This window comes from Phytophthora parasitica (genome assembly GCF_000247585.1).
Source record: "Phytophthora parasitica INRA-310 unplaced genomic scaffold supercont2.18, whole genome shotgun sequence".
In the NCBI taxonomy this organism is placed as follows: Eukaryota; Oomycota; class Peronosporomycetes; order Peronosporales; family Peronosporaceae; genus Phytophthora; species Phytophthora nicotianae.
The window spans coordinates 431,634-450,767 of NW_008649004.1; the positions used below are offsets into that span (position 1 = coordinate 431,634).

The 19,134-nt window shown below is 52.4% G+C and overlaps 4 protein-coding genes across 7 annotated transcripts; 2 read left to right on the forward strand and 2 right to left on the reverse strand.

The window, feature by feature from the left end:
• Nucleotides 1–592: 592 nt before the first annotated feature.
• PPTG_09482 lies at nt 593–3,063 on the forward strand. Of its 2 annotated transcripts, XM_008904482.1 has the most exons (2): nt 593–1,409; nt 1,485–3,063. In XM_008904482.1, exon 1 carries the CDS (start codon nt 642–644, stop codon nt 1,392–1,394), a length of 753 nt encoding a protein of 250 aa, XP_008902730.1. In that variant the 5' UTR covers nt 593–641; the 3' UTR covers nt 1,395–1,409; nt 1,485–3,063. The 2 variants fall into 2 exon arrangements, with proteins under 2 accessions (XP_008902730.1, XP_008902731.1); XM_008904483.1 differs by lacking the exon at nt 1,485–3,063 and having other exon boundaries at nt 593–1,456.
• Nucleotides 1,326–2,963, reverse strand: PPTG_09483 (hypothetical protein). The gene has a single exon (XM_008904484.1). The coding sequence runs from the start codon at nt 2,950–2,952 to the stop codon at nt 1,528–1,530; it is 1,425 nt and encodes a 474-aa protein (XP_008902732.1). The 5' UTR covers nt 2,953–2,963; the 3' UTR covers nt 1,326–1,527.
• On the reverse strand, nt 2,993–6,081 carry PPTG_09484 (hypothetical protein). Of its 3 annotated transcripts, XM_008904485.1 has the most exons (3): nt 6,009–6,081; nt 5,323–5,910; nt 2,993–5,257 (listed from the first exon to the last, which is right to left on the reverse strand). In XM_008904485.1, the coding sequence occupies exons 1-3, from the start codon at nt 6,015–6,017 to the stop codon at nt 3,137–3,139; spliced, it is 2,718 nt and encodes a 905-aa protein (XP_008902733.1). In that variant the 5' UTR covers nt 6,018–6,081; the 3' UTR covers nt 2,993–3,136. The 3 variants fall into 3 exon arrangements, with proteins under 3 accessions (XP_008902733.1, XP_008902735.1, XP_008902734.1); XM_008904487.1 differs by having other exon boundaries at nt 2,993–5,910; XM_008904486.1 differs by having other exon boundaries at nt 5,323–6,081.
• On the forward strand, nt 6,079–18,981 carry PPTG_09485 (hypothetical protein). The gene has a single exon (XM_008904488.1). It carries the CDS (start codon nt 6,181–6,183, stop codon nt 18,790–18,792), a length of 12,612 nt encoding a protein of 4,203 aa, XP_008902736.1. The 5' UTR covers nt 6,079–6,180; the 3' UTR covers nt 18,793–18,981.
• The last annotated feature ends 153 nt before the right edge of the window (nt 18,982–19,134 follow it).

Sequence of the window (19,134 nt, forward strand, 5' to 3'; positions counted from 1 at the left end):
GGCAGATGGCGGGTGCAGGTCAACTTAGCGGGCCGTGGACGCCCAGCCACCCAAGGCACTGAACGATCCAGAGGCAACCACTGCGTAGCACTGTCTTATCGGCGATATGTTATCGTGGCGGCAGTGCAAGGCAAGTTCAGCGCGGAAAGCCCCGGATTTTTGGGTTCTTGTAGAAATCAGAAAAGCTCTGCCGCTGTGGGTCCATGGAGATAGCATGATAAATAAGCATGCTCTGAGAGCTGCTCTCATAGTGAACATGCTGCTTCGAACAGCTCTACAAGTACATTCTCGGGCGCCGCCGATCGCGATGCCACACTCGACGTCTCGACGGCAATCATCACTCACTAAGTTTACCATTGTGAAATGTAGTATTCTTGCCCAATTCATCTCACAAGTGTTTCTCTTATGCATCATTAAACCTCTTACAATCAATAAACTGGTAAAAATAAATCTAGTAACCTTTTTGCTTGTACCCAATATTGCTGTCAGGCCTCTACTGTACCAAATCGAAATGACTTGCTCTCACTATGCCCACCCGGTACCGAGTGTTTTTGACAACGGCAGAGCTGCGCATCTGAACCATAATCGAACTCGCACACGTCAGTCCACATCTCCTTGATCGGTCTTATCTTCCTCTGTTTATGATGGACCTGAACAACCTCAAGATCATGGCTAACCGCGCTGGTAACACGCTCTACTTTGCTGGTGCGGCTGCTGCTGAGATGGGCAAGGAGAAGGGCACGCAGGCGCTGGCCGCTGCGTCGGAGGCAGCCGCCGTCGGCCGCGACAAGATGAAGAGCTCTACGACGTACCAGAGCGCCACGGTGGCCGCGACGGTGGGTCGCGAGAAGGTTAAGACGTCGCAGGCCTTCCAGGCGGCCTCATCGGCTGCTGTTGTCGGCAAGGAGAAGGCCACAACGGCTGCATCCACCGCCGCGACGGTCGCATCTGCCGGGCGCCTCAAGGCCGTGAGCGCTTTGGTGCTGGCCAAGAACCGCATTACTGGGCTTAAGACTGGCAACTCGCCCAGTTCGCCAACACCTGGTAATCTGCCGTCGGCTGAGAAGGAGTTTTACAAGTACGAGATGTCCGAAGAGGAAAAGAAGAAGAAACGCGCACAGGCTCGCCGTCGCGCCGAGAAGAACAAGCACCCTGGATCGAGCTCCAGCTCAAGCTCAAGCTCGAGTTCTCGACGAGAAGGCAGTTCCAGATCCGCAACCAGTTCAAGCTCGAGCTCCAAATCCGCAACCAGTTCAAGCTCGAGCTCCAGATCCGCTGGATCGAGCAACAAGTCCAGCAGTAGCAGCTCCAGTAGCAGGAGCAACCACCGATCGGCCGGCAACAGCCGACGACCAGGCAGTAGCAGACGCAACAAAGGCGAGCACCAATTGTAGAAGACTGCTAGAAAGGTACAACATGTTCTTTGTGGTGTAACTAGCGTGTACTTTGATCGTAATCCGTTGTCTGTACGTGAGTCTGGACAGTTCGACTAAAGCGGCTCACAAAGCTACGCATGCACAGCCTGCCTCAGATCTCGTAGAGGCCACGCACGAACCGCACGTAGTCGAGCTCATCTTCGTTTCGTGCGGTTCTCTCAGCGAGCAAAACTTCCACTACGAACTCTCCCCACGGTTTTGCAGGTCGGTCGTACGGGTTGAGACTACGGAAGAGGTGTGGAGTGTTCGTCTTGGCACGGCTATTAGAGTCCCTACGACCGCTTACAACCTGTTGGTGAACGCGTTGGTGCTTGCGAGTTGGTCGTCGCGTTGGCGTATCACCGTTTTGGCTTCCAAATGTCGGCTGTGCTTGGTCTGTAGTGTCTTCGCGGGGAGAAGCGCGTTGCTGTACTGGTTCATCTTGGTCCAATGATGGCTGCTGGGAAGTTAAATCGCCCTCGTAAGGAGATGCTCGGCTGGAAAATGAAGGGTCATCGCGAGCAGAGTTTCGCCTTTGATTCACAGCAGGAGGAGCTTGTTGATTCGTATCGTCTTGAAGAAGTGAAGGTTGGTCTTGGTCCGCGAAGTCCTGACTTGGCGCTTTTGGTTGTTCGTTATTAGCCGCGTGTACAGGCAACAATTCTCCTTGACTCGTGACCTCCTGAGTGGCCGGCGCACTTCCCTCCGACACTCGTTGAGAACTTTCATCCGCCCACAATAAGTCTTCATCTTCTGACGTTGGATCATGGTACGAGCTGTCTCCATCCGAGTCTAGAGTCCTCTTACGACTTTTTCCCCTTATCGGACGAGCACTCGCAGAACTCACAGACCTCGTAGCTCTCGTTCTGGGGTTTCGTAGACGCGCAAGTGGCTCATCGTCGCTATCCACATAACTCTCAGAAGATTGACTTCTTGTCATCCGACGTGTCCGATTTCTAGGCTCCGAGGCTGAAACTTTGCGTGTCCTCCTCGCTGTCCTCGTCGTCCTGGGAGTTATCTTACCCTTCATCCTAGTCGGATCGATGTGCAACAAGATCTCTTCGGGTACGAATTTTCCTGCGCGGTAGGCAAAATCCTCGAATGTGCGGTCATCATAAGCGTACTTGCTATCCTTGGTCTTCATGGTATCCACGAAAGCTGCGAGTAGCGCCGACCAGCGCACCGTTGGGCTCTTGCCGTCTACGACGTCCCGCATCTGAGAGCCAAGCACGTGCATCTCGGTCAGCGACCATTGTGCATACCCATCGGAGCTGTGCGTCGAGTCGCTGAGCTTCATACTGACTGCGCCTGTGCGTAGCGCTTGCAGCATAGCGACACTCGCCTCTAGTGAGTTGCACACCCACCCGCGCTCTTCGCAGATGGCCGCGTGCACTGCGTACGTCTCGTCGTGCCAGCTCCAAGCGAAATCATCGCGGTATCCCACCCAGCCCTCGTCCACCTCCAACAGCAGCCGCGCACCCTCCGCCGTCCACTGCTCATTATGGAACGTGATGGCCGCCTCGGTCACACCCGCCATCTTCGTCCAGAGATGAAAACAAAAATGTGCCATACAAGTAAAACAGTATAAACAAGAATGGAAGTTGTCACTGCAAAATAAAAGATCAGTCTAGAATTGGCCTCACACTAACGCGTCTACGTTGGCTTATGTCCATTGCTTGAAACCCGCGGTTAACCTGGTATGTCTACGCATTTCGATTCACTTAGCTCTGTTTTGCGTCTTTACTAGGAGTTGGCTCGACCTGGAGATTCTTGCGTTTGTAGAACAAAATGTACGCTGCGTTGGACTTGACCTGACCGGGCATTGCTGGTGCCACTAGACTGTCGTCAAACGAGTACCAGCCCGGATACATCTCGCCTTCGTCCTTCCAGCTCTTGGCAAAAGCCGTGTAGTGACCGAAGCCCATACTGCCGTAGTGGTTGCTCACAGCGAACAGGTCATAGCTTAGATGGTCCTTGTCGTCGCTCTTCTCAAGACAATACGGCGACATGTCAAGGTCTTCGAGTGGGAAATCCACATACACGTCCAACTTGTCACGCAGAATTTCATTGCGATACTCGAACCGCTTGAGAGAAAGCACTAGCACATCTGGTAGCCGCCACATCTCCATGGTTTTACGCGCTTGTCGGTGCTCTTTACACTTGCTGCAGTACCACAAGTTCGCCTGGTCCAGAGTCTCCGGCTTGACAAAGTTCCGAAAACAGTCGTCCAAAGAAATGCCCTCGTGGGAGCGAGATCCACTCGACTTGGCGCGCATACTCTCGTGATTAACAATCCGCTCAACGTCAGGCCGGGGAGAAGCTGACGACGACAGCATCGATGAAGACCAGGCGACCGAAACGAACACTAACTCGTCCGGCGATTCCTCATTGTGAAGTGTAGCAAAGTCCAGAAACTTCGAGTCGGCAGCTGGAGGAACAGGCTCGTTACGCAACAAGACGCCGTCGCGGTCTGTTAGATACACACATTGAGATAGCATGTTGACCGGGATCTTGGCACTCGACGACTGCGAGACGTGAGTGCTGAGCAACTCGCTCCATTTTTCCAACATCTCGGCACAAGTAGTCGACGCAGTGTACGTGAAGAGCAACGGATCACCTGTCAAAATGGATCCTACTCGGTGATATAAGAATCCGTACTGCACAGAATCTTCAGTTGGAATGTCGTTCACCTCGTACATGAGAATGCGATCATCTTCTCGAAGTCGGTTCAATCGCTCAGTATCTCCAATAATGCGGTAGGTCATGGACTGGTAGATATCAGCCGCCAGCAGGGAGCTAGGACTGACACCACACAGTTTGCTCAGTGCCCGCTTCAGTAGAAGAACGCTTCCCTTCTTGGGTACTTCGACAAGATACCGCGTCATGGATTTTCCTGGCTCACTCGGGACGAAGATGACCTCAATCTGGCGGTTCAGCTGCTGGGGTAACTCTAGCTGGATGCAGTTGAACGGATCGAAAGTAATCGAGACCTTGTTGCAAATTGGGCAGACAACCGTGGACTTGAATTGACCCTGGACATGATCCACAAAGATACTGTCGTTGCGAAGCAGATGACGTTGCCACGCTTCCTTTGCCACCGCAGCATCGTCTTGAGAGCCGTCAGACTCCTTCACCTCAGTATAAGGTTTGTGTTTGACGCGATTCAGATCTTCATGCAAGCCATCGATGATGTATGCAAGCAACTCTTGCGCGTCATGCTGCTGGAAACCAGAAAACTGTGGTGCAAAGCGACTGATAGCTCGCTTCAAGTTGGCAGGCGATGTGCTGGGTACTGTACCGAACCACAGTTCCTTCAGTAACGCATCGTACTCCTCAGCTAGGTTGCCACCTGTTCCTAACGGGTTGTCGCGGTTCAAGTCCTTCTTGTACTGGTTGCTCAAGAAATAGCGCGTCAACAACTCTACGTGACTCAAGCACTGCAGCGCCGAGTTCATAAAGCACGTGTTTCCCAAGTTGCGAAGACCCATTTTACCTCGACGTTCTGCCTGCAAGCCCTGCAAAATGTCATCCTCTTTCTCCTCAGCTGTAAGCGTCGAGCGACACACACCCTTGTGGTATTTCCAGTGCGACATCTGACAGTTTGCGCCGCAGTACCAGATCAATTGGCAGTTTCCACATCGCTTCAGCGAGCCCGTCGTTTTCCTGCAGGCTCCACAGATCTTTGGGATCGAGCTGGACACGGCAACCGGTTTACGCTGCACAGCCAGCTTGGCTCCATCTCCAGAGTCCTCCTTGTTACCATTGACTTCGCTTTTCTTCTGCATCGAACTGTCTTTCGTGCCATTCGTCGTAACTTCAGGCTCTTCGTCTTGCGGTTGCTCCTGCAATACATATTTTCAATCAATTTCATCATCTTTCACACATAGCGATGCCAAAGTCAACCTACCGGATAGACCTGCACGCGGTTAAACGCGTTGCCGAGCTCCGGGTCTCCGACCTGTACGACAAACCGTGCAATGGTAGGTCCTCCACCGTACCAAATGAGTAGTGCATCCCAGACTTCTTGAGGGATAAGCACATAGTGATAGTTCTCCTTCAGTTGTGGCCGTAGAGGGCCGCCCATGAGCTCGTCCAGAGGCGTGTCTGACCCAACGTGGAGAAGCGGAAGATTGTTGATGCGACTGGGTGCCGGGTTGCCTGTCCCAGTCGCGGGTGTTTCCTGTTTATCGTCATAGCCCACGAACTCGCACCAGCGCTCCCACCACTTGGCCGAGAGCACGAAGCGCTTGTCCCCCACCTGCAGTCCTTGCTGATCTGCCTGTGTCATGAGGCGCTTGACGATCGCTCGCTGCTTGTTACGGTCCATGCGCTTGACCGTGCCGTTCGTTAACGGTCTCCCGGTTTTCCCCGAGCCATTGATGCTGAGGCTCTGGCTGGATGAGGGCGCTACGACTTCCTCCGGGGCTGGGGTGGGGGTCCCGTTCTGCTTGGGCGCGTGGCGCTTATGACTTTTCTTTGACTGCTTCTTCTTGCCCTGGAGGAGATGTAAAGGACGGTGAAATGAAGAAGGAGAGTTTAGACGACAAGCAGATCGTGTATGGGATGGAGAGCGATGGCTGGAGACCCACGAACCTTGCCCATGCTGACCCCAAACGGTGGTGCTCACTCTGATCTTTTCGGTTACTGTGTCAGTGTTAAAAAGTGCGGCTTGAAATATCAGTTATAAGCCAACTAGAAACACCTCAAAAGAGTGACATGTGGTTTGTCTTTGAACCAGACGCCACAGTCAGGAGTGTAGGCCATCATGGAGCCATCGGCTCCGCATCCTGCGCCGCGCGTGGAGGAGCTGATCCTCTCCGGCGCGGACGTGAACGTGCTGAACCACACGACGCTGTCGCTGTGGCATTTCCGACAGCTGGCGCTGGAGCTGCTGCCGTCCGCCGCGTCGGCTGAGCCCGAAGAAGATCATGGCGTCAAAACGCCTGAGATACATTCCAGCCGCGGTATCGAGCTGGGCGAAGGCATGAGCGTGGCTGCCGTGCTGTACGAGCAGTCGATGGAAGTCTTGAAGCTTGAGAAGAGCAGTGTAGGAGATGCCGAGCCGGCAGGAGACAATAATAACCGGACAGAGAGACCCGTACTACAGCTGCAAGGCGTGACGACACACATTAAGGGACAAATGACACCGGGCACCCGCGTCGGCGCCGTGTTCCAGCGCTACCGCTGCGTGCTGTGTCTGGACGCGTCGCCCTCCATCCTATCTATTGATCCGTCATCAGGACGGCTCTTCTTGGACTTGTTATACGAGAGTGTGGAGCTCTTTATCTGGAGCATGCTGAGACCCATGGAAGTGGGAGGTGTAGCTTTCACCCCTGAGATCCATGTGTCCGTGCTGGTACAGGGGGCTCTAGTGGAGTCCATTTGTGTATTGATGCAGGGATATATAGTCACGCCGTCAAACGCGGCGGGATTCTTACAGCTGATTAAGGAACGATTCCAGCTCATTGAGAACGACTGGGCATCTCAAGCACAGGAACGCGGACAGTATGGGTATCTGGGAAATGCCACACCGGCCTCGCTGGACTGGATCTTGCAGAACGCGGTGTTTGCACTCAACTCGTTGCCCACAGATTGCACGCCGATGATGGTGCTAGTCACCGATGGCGTCGTGGATGTACGGGACGCCTATTCGTATGATAATTTGCTGATGCAGCTTGTGCGGCATGATATTCAATGTCACTTTTTACGGATTGGTGGTGGAGGAGATGACGAACTGAATGCGACGTTTGGTTTTGTACCAGACACTCATTTGATACGCTTCGTGGCGGAATACACAGGTGGAACTGTATTTGACTACACCGCAATTCACGAAGCATGCTACGGTACGACGAGCACTTGCAGCAATGTTGTGAAGAAGATGACAGGTTTACAGGATGCGTGCTTTTTACGCAAGTCGAGTGTGCATGCGAACTCGGCGCCCGTGGTGAAGCTTAATGAGATGGATAGCACCTCTTTTGATGGAAGAACTCTGCTACCTCTTCGACCGTATCGGATGTGGCGTGAAAAGGTTCATGAATACCGTATTTTTGCTGACGTGAACCGTATCGTGGAGGCCCGGCTGCGTGAAGGGTTCTCGATCAATAAGATCTATGTCAAGACTTATCAGCAGCCTCTTCAGATAGATGGAACTGGCGTGGAATCTCCTCGTAATGGTGAAGTTCCCAATGCTTCGAATGGCTCCAACGATGTCACCAAGATTCTGATTGTGTTCTTACTCCAATGGAAGCAAAATGTTTGGCTTGAATACGTGGTATCGACGACCACGGACAACTCGGCGTCTTTGGCAGCATCGGCTACTACGTCTCACACAGGCCGCCGAGGTAGTGGTCAGGGTATGAAGGGACCTGGTTCATCATCTTCGGTAAGAAAATCTTCTGCTATCTTTTCCAAGGGCCAGAGAACTGCGTGGAGTGAGTGGTACGTCAAGATGAATATCCTGGCTTACGCGGACTTCCTTCGTGCGTTCGAAGATACGATGCAGCGCTCATCAGCAAATGGAGATCGAGGCGGTGCAGCTCGTAGTCCACAGGGTGATATTTCCTTGGCATCACCAGTTTTTGTTCATGACTTTATTCGAAACGTTCAAGACGTCGACCGTGTGTTGCTGCATTTAATGACGGCAACAGCTAGCATCAACGAGACCAGTGACTCAGTTGCCAACCAATTCTCATTCGGGACAAGTGCAAATTCCGCGTCTGCGTCCGTGACTCCGAAGATCACAAGCTCCCATCCAGTGTTTAACATTATTGGCGAACTCTCTACTGTGCTGTGGCATCGCTGGTTCTTCGTGGAACGCTTTGAGATTCTTTGCATCGTTAAGAGCGATGTATGCACAGATCTGTTTTATCGAAATGAAATGCACGGTGTAGTGGAGCGTGGCAATGCAGGCTCGCATTTGCGCAGCTCGGGGAATGTACCACAAGGAATGATCCACAGCCATGGTGCAAATGTCTATGGAACGAGCAGTGGGAACATTTCAATTGGAGTTGATAGTCTCGCCGAGCCGCTGATCGCAATTCTTGTCAAGTGGTCTTCCCAGAAGCTGTCCCAGGATTTGTTCTTGAAGTTTCTTCGTCCGTCTGCAGACAAGAGCCACGCGCCACCAAGGGCCAAGGCGTCTCCATCTTCTGCTACGGCTACGGGGGGGATTGCTCAACGTCGTCGGCAACGCAGTCTTAACAGTAACGGCGGAGAAGATCCTACCCATACTGAAGAGAGCATGAACTCACAAGAAAGCAAAGGCGCTCTTTGCTTTGTCCGGCTCGAGTTTAAGAACAAAACGCTGTGCGCTGTCCATGTGGCATTTTTCGCGACTAGAGCATCAACCCGCCGCCAAGTGCTGAATGATTTAAAGAGCACGATTTTTGCGGGTATCAACGAGGTCGCAGTGACGCCTTCTCCAGCCAAATTGCTCTCGTCATCGTTGACTGAGACTCCTGTCATTCTCTGTCATCGTATGCTGAGTCGCCTGCTTGTCACGCATGATACGCTCCTACTCCACGGACTCGACCAGGAACCCGGACCCTTTGATTATTACGTAGCTTCGCCGACACTGGAGGCTGAAAAGAATGCAGGAGCTATTCCTCCGTCAACTACATGCTGTGGAGGTAGTGAGTTGCAGTTGCATCGCGTTTTCGGTGCATATGTTTGGCATTCGAGTTGGAAATGGGAAGTGGCAGATTTACAGGCACTGTTGGACGTGATGCGTCGTCTTCACGATGCCCGCATCAGCTGTGGATTTTGGGTCTTGGACTGGAAGATGGGCGAAGGAGATGATGGACAGAGTGCACATGTTGAGAGCGTGATTTTTGGTCGAGAAATCTTGATGGAAGATGAAAATGGACATACCAAGACGGCGCTTGTGCAATATGCGCTTCGTCGTGTCTCGGATACTTGTTTGATGACCTCTTTCTGGATGGAACCCCAGCATGGCACTGTGAAGACACGGTTATCCGATGAAGCTGACCATAACGATAGGTTTCACTGGAGTTTGAAGCAGGCAATTGGACACAGCACGCCGTTTGAGAACTATGAAACTCGTGGAGCGCGTCGAAACAGCACCCCACGAGCTAGAGGCCGGGTTTCTGTATCTTCAACGAGTTCATTGGAAGACGAACAGAAGTCTATGGAGCAGGAGGACGTGAGTATCGATTGGAGTGGAGATTCGATGTATCTGGGCGAGAGTGAGCTGTTGCACCTCATCCGTGGCTACCTTTTCAAGAGTGATCGTCACTTCCTCTCTTGTCTGTACACGTTTGATTGCATCATTAATTTGCGCGAGAACATCGAGCTGCTGAATCAGTTGAGCAAGGATGTTGATGGTGTTGTGGGCTCCAACTGGATCATGGATCGGCAAATGGCAGCAGAAAATGGTATGATCCTTCCTCCGTTCAGCACAGCCAGACTTTTGGCTACTTCAAAACGATCAACAGAACATTTCCTAATGTATCTGCAGAATGGAAAGAGTTCTTCGAGCGGAGAGAGAGAATCAAGGGTAACTGGGATTCCGCCTTCAATCTCTACTGCGAACGAGAATTTGTATTCCATGCTCGAACTTACGCTAAGGGGCCTGAGTGATTGCGAGGTGTCGTGGACAGACTACAATGGAGACGTTGTGGCGGACTCGCGTATGCCTCCCAGCAGCGTGATTGAAGACGATCAATTCTTCAGGGAAGGAATGGACGGCCAATTGCCACTGTGGTTAAAGCACCACTTGTCCTTGACTTTCAAAGACCGTGTGCCACACCACGCTCTAAGCAAAGGCAAGTGCTTTGCTAAGCTTGTCAGCGATGATTGCGTCGTGTTGGCTTTCTTTCCTTCGTTGGATACTTTGCAGGTTAAGACGAAGATTTCGGACAAGGTATCTGTCGACGACCCGCTGTTTGATGACAGATTCCCAAAGGCTCCTGGCAAGGATGGAGATCACAAGACTCCTGCGCAACCGTTTTCAGTCCGTGCAGCGGAAGAGGATGGAACGAAGTCGCGAGCCGTGCGAATGTCAGTATCTGCGGACGACATTGTCTTGTACCAAGAGCGGCGACGCAGCTTCCGCGAAGGATACAAGTCTTGGCGAATGGGGCATTATCAGGGATCTCGTGACGAAAAGCAGAGTTACGGCCGAGACTTCCAGAAACTTCGCCTTCCCTCGACACCAGAAGATCACGAGTTTTGTGAAGACATCAGTCGTCGTGCGCCATTTGGTTGTGATTTCCACCTGCTGATTGAAAGTACTGGCGGAGTTTTAGGGTCAGGCTTCTTTCAAGTTGCCTTTTACGAGTGTTCGCTCTCCAGGTTGTCCACGGATTTACACGATAGAAGTGATCAGACGCTCGATCGTGTGGATCTACCTCACACTATCCTGAAGCAATTATTCTTTTCAAAACGACGTGACAAGCCGAAAGAGGATCGTCCTGCTATACCACTTGACCGGAGTGGACTTTGGAAGAAGTCTCCGGCACGATCACTATCGGAGTCCAGTGGGAATTCCCACCACCGATTAAGCTCTGACAGTATTCTTGCATCTCGCCGATTCCGCAAAAAGGTTAAGCGAGCTCACGAGCATAATTTTTCTCGTGGTGTTTACATGGCTCTACGTGAAGGAGGGGCAGTTCAGCATAGCGATTTGCTCCAGGCGCTGTCAAGTTGCATTGAAGTTCCTGTGGATGTTGATATTACGCTCTTGTATCGGATGATGGAGACAGCCGCGTCGCACAGAATACCTCCTCTGAGTCCAGCAGCCGCAGCGGTGGTCTCTGCTGGCATTGGGGCGGATATTCTGAAGGATAAGTTGACTAAGTCTTTCGAGACAATCTTGTCAAGTGTGTTCGTCCCGATTGCTGGCACCAAGTATTACTACTTTACGGGCAGTGAAAATGCTATCTATGAGGACCTGTCTGCGAGTGAGTATGACTTACACATTCTCATGGAAGACTCGGAGGATGGTGATGGAGATGGAGTCGCTGAACGCCAGAGAAAGGAGGAAAATGATGGCGCCATCGCTACTGGGGAAGAACAGCTAAGTCAAAGCGTTGATTCCCAAGACAACTCCACGACTGCAAACGCGGAAGCAGGAGAAGGTGCTGGCGAAAAGCGTCCGATTCGGAACAGACGGGGTAGTTTGGGGCGTGAGTTACCGCCTTCCGTGGATACCTCGACTGAAAGCAGTACAGGGAGTGAGCAGCACCATGCACACGTTGAGGAGGACGCTGAGTTCAACAAAGAAGTCGCTGTGGCTACGTCTAGCTTTTCAGTGCCTTTCTTCTTTAGGTTTGAATGCCGCGTGCTCAACGGCTCTCGGGAGACTCGATCGAATTCTGCAGACACTCATGTTCCTAGAGTTACGCCTGACTCGGAAATGCTCCGTCGATCTTCCAGTACTGCTGCGTACGATGATATGCGAAAGGATATGGTTGCTGAAGAACAACTTGTATCGCCTAGCAGTCGTCGGGAGGAGTTTAACGCGTTCTTGGAATCTTTGAAAACAAGTCACAAGTACTCTAACTCGGCCGATGTGACGCAGATTGCCGAGACATGCTCGAAGATGCCCTCAGGTCGCATCGCTTTACGACTGGTGACGCTGACATTGCCAAATGAACGGGCATTCGATGGTCGCGTGCCATCGCAGATGCCTTTTGAAATGGACAGCCATCCGCAGGCCGGCCAGACGAACGCTTTGCCGTCAATGCGCTCGCACAGCTTTTCGACGTTGCACTTGTTCCAGCGGCAAGTGTTGACTCGTGTGCGAAAAGATATCAAGGAGTGGTGCAGCGTGGAAATCCTGTCAATTCTGAAGTCAGCAAACGAAATCACTCCTGCAATTGGAGCACTAGTGCAGAGACTCTTCGACGATCTACCCGAGCATGCTGTGACGAAAGCGACGTATCCACTTGAGTTTGTTGGTCGAAGTCAAGAAGCTCCAGTGAATCCGCTTGATTTGTTCAAGCGCGAGTTTGAGAAGGGCGATTTGCTTAACGTTCATCACTGCAATGACGTGTATTTCGTAGTGGAGAAAAAGAACAAAGATGCGGATCAAGTCGACGCGGGCTTTGAGATCCCGTACTGGGCGTACTTTGAGCTGGCATCTGATCACGTTAACTTGCGATTCCACCACCCGGACTGCTTTGATGCGTCCTCCAACGGGTTCAACCGGCTGGGAGTTCTGACTCGCCTTCAGCTTGGCATTCGTGCGGTGTGTCGTCGTGTTAACCAGTTTTTGCTGCTGTTCCAACTTCACGAGACTCGGACGTGCAATGGGCTTCTGCTGCCACCAAAAGGGAACCAACCATCAAGTCCACGCTCACCGAAGCGGCGGGCTGAATCCCAAGGTGCGATGGATACGACGAGCGGACAGATGAAACAAGCGAGTTTCTTTTGGCCTGGCCAATTCGAGTGCGACTTGCGCTACTCTGCAATTTTTAAGCTTCACGAGCGTTTAGCGCCCAATTTTGCACTGAATATGTTGTGTACGTCAGCGCTGGAGCAGTTCCAAGTTCACAATCGACGCCATATCTTTGTCTACCGCGATCGCGACGGCCACGTGTTCTACATGAAGATCAGCATATTCTACGACAATACACAGCCTCCGGTTGGCAGCCAACCGACCGAAGAGCGACAAGAACGCAGTGGTCTATCTAGATCGAATACTGGAGGAAGCAGTAATGGAGGTGCAACGAATTCGACAGCAACAACAACATCGGGTGTCCCTGGAATTCGACTCGAAGTGTTTGGTGTATCCGAAGCCGGTGAAGAAGTGACGCATGAATTATGCCGCCTACTTGAGAGGAAGCTCGATGAAGCCACGCAGGTCGTGCTTATGAAGTTGTTGGCGCGGAACACCAAGTTCCAGCTGAGTCCGACAGACCTAGCGTTCTTGTGTCCGCCAGCAGCGGCGCCTGTGAGCACAGTAGATTACATTCTCCCTCGCGAAGTGGCTGATTGTTGTACACTGCTGCACTACTTATCGCAAACGCTGAAGTTGACGCCATACATCCGTCCTGTAACGAGTGGCGGCATACCCTCTCGAAATCCACGAGATTTTGCGAATAGCTCGTTACGTGGGGCTCGTCGCGGGAGTTTGGTGTCTGCAGGAAGCACCGTAAGCTTACCCAACGAGGAAGTCCCCAAAACAATAGCCCAAGATTCCAGTGAAGAAGAAGGGAAAGAAGCATCCGTTCTACAGGATAGCGCTCACACGCATCCCGCTTGCTTCGGTGGCTACCAGACAGCATTGACTAAGTTCCAGGGAACGTTTGACGTGGCTATTCGCTCCCCTATTTTCTTCTCAAAGGGTCATGAAGAAATGAAGAGTGTTGCTCCTTCTGGAGAAAATTCAGCCACGGCTGCACCTGAAATCGTGGCTCAGGCGACCTACGTTCTCAATCTGAACCCGGACTTGCGACTCTCGCAAGGATTTCTGTCTCGAGTTGGGAAGGGCCTTGCTCTCATGCGAGTTGATCTTGTACGGAATAGTCCCATCAGAACTGAAACGGGAGACAAGGACAAGGAGGATACGGAGCCAAGGGTGAAGCGTATGCGTGATATTCCGGGACTCGCTGAATTGTATTCCGATTCTGGCGACGCGGTCGATACTACACTTGTGGTGGCTAGATGTCAGGTGTGGATTCGTGGTTCTATCCATACAAAAGAACTGAGTCAGGTGGTGGAGACTTTCTTAGATGAAGCGCTGTACGATTACCATATCGAATCGATCATCAAGAAGCTCGAGTCAAGCAACGGGCGACATGATGCAAACAGTGACGAAAGCCACGTGAAAACAAGTACTGTATCTGATACTGAGGGGAGACTGCCTTCGGATGTGGACAAGTTGGTATCGCTCTTTAAGAGTGCGAGTCGATTGCCTTCATCGTCCGTTACTTGTCTCGGAGTGAGCCAATCGATTGCGCCTTGGGATCTTGAAAATGCTGTGACGCAGATTCGGAGCTTCCTGTGCTGCCTACCTCATCACCTACGACCAGCAGTGTATGCGAAATCTAGACTGTCTGGTAACTACGAGTGTGTTGCTACTCGCAATGAGCTAGTCCATGTAAGCGAACCAATTCCAGACAAGTTCCGGCTGGTGGTGAAGCATGTTGACGTGTCGGACCATTGCGAAGACGTGGACTCAAGTGACTCGGATGCAGAAACGACAGCATCAATGAGTTCAGCTCTTCATCAACTAATGCGAGCGGATTCAGTTCATTCGGAGATTTCGGATATCGACTCGGTATCGGGGCGAATGCCGCTTACATGGGCGTCCACTTGTGCAAGCTCCGATGCAATCTCGCAACTACAGACGGCGCCTTCTGTGTCGTCGACAACTTCATCGCTGGTTGGAACGATGGGAGGTCTGTCGCATCAATTGCACGTCCCGAAGAATGCGAGTTTTTCAGAGCGAGATGTTTTGCTTTATTCAAGCAGCGGGAGCAGCTACCACCACCACCAGAAGTTGGCGTCTCACGAGCATCGGGAGGTGAAGCGATCTTTCTATTACGTGGTCGACTTGTCCACAAGCAAGGGTCTGCGGGTGTACGGATACAATATGAGCCTGGCTTTGGTGGAGTCATTGGCAACGTATTTGGCTCGAGTGCTAACATGGACTATGCTTCGGGAAAAGCTGCTTCGGAGTTTGCTACTGGAGAAATCGGGAATATCAGCAGCCGCCCCCTTGGGCTCCATGGTGTTGCAACCTCGCAGTTTGTTCCTGACCATCGGAAGGACGGAACGAGCTGGGAAGGGTGTGGGGAAGAATCTTGCCGTGCTCTGTAAAGACTCTGCCATCCACTTTATTGAGTATCGAACTCCTGTGCTGTCTATCTTGCAGTCGAACGAATGGTTCCCCAGAGTGTTGGACGCCAGTCGCCTGCGGTCGATCGACGGTACCGCGCTTGGAGTGTATCTGCGTGAGGCGCAGACTCAACCAGCTTTAGAGGCGCTCGACTCACAGTACGCGCGTCCTCGAGGAAAAAGTAACTCGAACCTGGGCGTCTCAATTGGGCCGCCAAGTATTCCAGATCTCACGCGAGAAGTATCAGGACCGTCGTTATCGCAGCGGAGTTTACTCAGCAACGGAGATACGCCAGGAAACCAAGCGTCTGGGAGGACCAGGAGTGGCGGCATTGTAAGTAGCAGCAACGTATCGGACAACATCGCATCGTCTCCCCACAAGCGGTTGGGTGGACCAAGTCCTGCGTTGCCGTATCCCAGTGGGAACCGAAGTGAGGCGGCAGCTCGGATGCGTGGCGGTGCAGGAGCTGCGACTGCGCTGATGGCAGCACGGGCTCGGGCGAGGGGTGGCAGTGCCTTTCCAGGCCGCATGGGTGGACCAGGTGTCGGTGCAGCGCGTGGCAACGGGAATGCTGCTGCATTATCTGGGGGTTTTTCTGGAGACAGCGTTGCGCCATGGGATTTGCCATTGAACAACACGAAAGGACCACGACTGCAGGGTGCAGCGAGTGGAGCAGAAACCAATGCTGATGCCAGTCACGATGGTGTCCGTACAGATCGTACAGGGAATGAGTCGGTGTCTACAAAACCTGCATCGAAAGGATCGTTCAGTGGAGCGAATCGCCCTGTACGAAGAGGGTCGAGAGGTACTAATCTATCTGAGCTTGGGTCATCGTCGTCTTCGTCGTCGTTGACAGGACTGGCGATAACTACAGCACCTGCGCTACGAAGAAACACCAGCGACGCGGATCCGGGCCGTATCCACAGTTCGTGGAAGAAGCGATTGGAGTGTGCATGGGGGCCTCGCTTTTTGTTCCCTGGCAACACGGAGCGATGGGCTACGAATGCTACAACCCAGCAGCGACATTTTATCGAGCTCGAGGAAGATGAAGATCATCCCAAGAAGAATCTGACCCCTCTTCTGTTCTATTGTGCAGCACTGGAGAAGCGATGGGAAGCTTTCGAGACGCGCTCAACTAGCCACACGGTGAGCATGAACCTGTTGGAAAAGCTTGCGTCAATGCGTGCCGATGAAGAGATGGAGGAGCCTGTTGCGAAGGATGTCGTGGCTCATTTAGTGGAGAGCGGGCATCTCTTGTTGCACCAACGCTTCCGAGCTGCATTTGTGGAGCGATGGGTAGCAGCAGAAATGATTGGATTGTCTGAAGGCGATGAGAACGGAATCGTTAGTGGACGTTTGCGTGCTCTACAGTCTTGCATGAATCTGGTTCATTTGCTCAGCTATAAGCGGGAGTTCGTGTTCGATCAAGACGAATGTTCTGTGGCGAAGCTGTACACGGAGCATACTGTCTTGAGTATGAACGCAGGTGCTGGCGCTGATGTACGTGGCATCAAGCAGCAGGTTGCTGCGAATTTAGAGCCGTTGCGTCTTGAAGTGGCGAGCGAATTCTACAAGGAATACGCAGTGCATTTGCGCACTCTCGGATTCCGACGTCTTCGAACGCTAACTACTGGCAGGAGTCATGCACGTGCATTCCCTGTGGATCCCAACGCAAACGAGAGCGAAATGCCAGGCAGAGAGGGATTTTCTGAGTACTTTTACCACCCGGAGAGAGCCGCAGCGGAAGCTGGTGGCTGGAAGACAGGTGCAAGCAATGATCCACTCTCCATCGTGGTGCTTGAAGTGAAATGTGACAATCGAGGAGTGCTGCTCACTGCTGTTCTTGTAAGCTTGCACGACTTGGAACAACAAGACCTGCGTTTCCAGAATCGTTTGGCTGCCAAGGCTGGAAAGAGGACTTCTGGAGCATCTGGAGCTAGGGTGCAGAGTGTAGCGTCGTGGTTACGTGCCCAACTGCAGACTCAGGCTCTCATCTATGGGTTCACCATTCGCTACTTCCAGCAGCATTTACTTCAGTGGATTAACGCCTCGCACGATTTCCATGACGGCGAAAACGGTCAAGGTCACAGTGTTGGTAAACATTTAAGCGAAGACGACGCTCTTGTAGTGACTCCACCCCTGCCATGGAAAAAAGCGTCCACGTTCCAAAACATCGTCAAAGGACTGCAGTGCTTCTTACAAGCCTTCCCGGATCCGCCAGAAGAACCCAAAAAGCTCAGTACACCAGCTCCAGCGTCGTCACCAGCCAGACACTCCAACAGCAAGAACACCGTGATGACCAGGACAAACGATTCAAGAGCTTCGGGAGTATCCTCAACGTCTGCACCCCGTAGCAGTGATGGCCATCGACCACCTGTGCGAGCTGCAGCGAGGTTTGCTCGACGGGCAGCAACCAAACACCAGCAACCAGCACACAATCTGGCCCCAACCCAGACGAACACCACTCCAAAGCCTGCACCTTTGTCGCTGCTTTGGCGTGATTGTGTGATACGCATGGTGGCGGTAAAGCTGCAACCTGTGTCACTGCAGTCGAACTGCTCGGAGCTGATCATGGTGCAGATTTTGCTGCGGTACATTGCATGTCATGGCTCGCGTTACGAGTTGCTGGATCTACTGCAGTTCGGTACACCGGATGCAGTCGTGTGTCATTCTTCATCAGGAAGCTTCTTCCATCGACCACCGTCCACGATAACACCGTCGACACGTAAGGTGGAGCCGTTGGGCGGATATTCACTGGTGATCACAACGCAGCCATTGACGCGCAAGCCTCTGGACAAGGATTCGGTGCAGCTTTTGCTGCTCAAGAGCACGCCCTCGGAGCTAGGTGTCGGCAATGGAGTGCTACCAGTTGAACGAGCGCTACAGGAAGCTCAGCTTTTCACTCGAGAGCTGTTCCGCGTTGCTGCTCAACACTATGAACGCGATCTGCTATGGTCTCGACTGCTATTCGATGATTCGCGTGGCCCTGGTGCTGATGTGGCTCGCACATTGGCGCTCCCAGCTGACTTGTTTCGTGTCGAAGTGGGGCCGCAGCAGCTTGAAGAGTGTCTGAAGCTGTCGATCTGTACGCCTTTGGAGGCGTTAGACCCGCGACTGGACGAGTTGCTGCGTGTGTCTGGTGTTTGCTGGCAGGAGCTGGCACTGCGGCTTCGAGATATCTACGCAGACCAGCTACGGGAATTCCAGTTCCAAGAGGAGGACGAGAACAGCAGTCACCTCTTGTTATTGTGTCCTGACACGTTTGATCTCATCATCCACTTGACATTCATCACCCCCAAGGACCCAGTGATAGCCACAGAACAGGGAGAGGCCAGTGCTAGTGACGGCGAAAGCAACCATACCTCAAGTGGCAATGGCAGTCACAGTAGTAGTATCAACGAGCAGTTCAGCGAGGGTGGCTTCGAGGACGAGTCTGAGGGCAACGTACGTGTGGAGATCTGCCGTCGTGAGGAACCGACCAACAAACAGTTCACGTTCGCACAGCGACGCTCGATCTCCGAGTTTGTCAACAGCATCGTGCACTGGCAGTGGCGGAGTCTCATCTACGATTGAATTGCTCTGCATTTTGACATGGCTATATGCAGGAAGTTGAAGTTGTATGTGTAATTGGCAAGAAATGTCAGCACCACATTAAATCGCTCACGATTAAGACAAATAAAGTCTCCAGTGATCCATTACAACCGCATGCTCCACAACTATCAGCGATTTGAACGAAACGTAGCGTGCCAAGAAAGTATCGACAACTTGTACTTTAGGGCTTGTCTCTATAATACGTCTACACACAGATCAAGACAGATGTCCCGGGCGAACTTGGCGTCGGCAGGCTACAACACCGGTCGCCAGGAGTTGCTGATTGTTGGCTTGCACATTGCCAAATTGATGAGACCGTGGGTT

Bases quoted from the DNA above. Each gene is read 5' to 3' on its own strand.
- PPTG_09482 (XM_008904482.1), top strand. From the start codon at position 642: ATGATGGACCTGAACAACCTCAAGATCATGGCTAACCGCGCTGGTAAC.
- PPTG_09483 (XM_008904484.1), bottom strand. From the start codon at position 2,952: ATGGCGGGTGTGACCGAGGCGGCCATCACGTTCCATAATGAGCAGTGG.
- PPTG_09484 (XM_008904485.1), bottom strand. The intron at 5,258-5,322 runs GTAGGTTGACTT...TATGTATTGCAG, and splicing joins ACCGCGTGCAGGTCTATCCG to GAGCAACCGCAAGACGAAGA.
- PPTG_09485 (XM_008904488.1), top strand. From the start codon at position 6,181: ATGGAGCCATCGGCTCCGCATCCTGCGCCGCGCGTGGAGGAGCTGATC.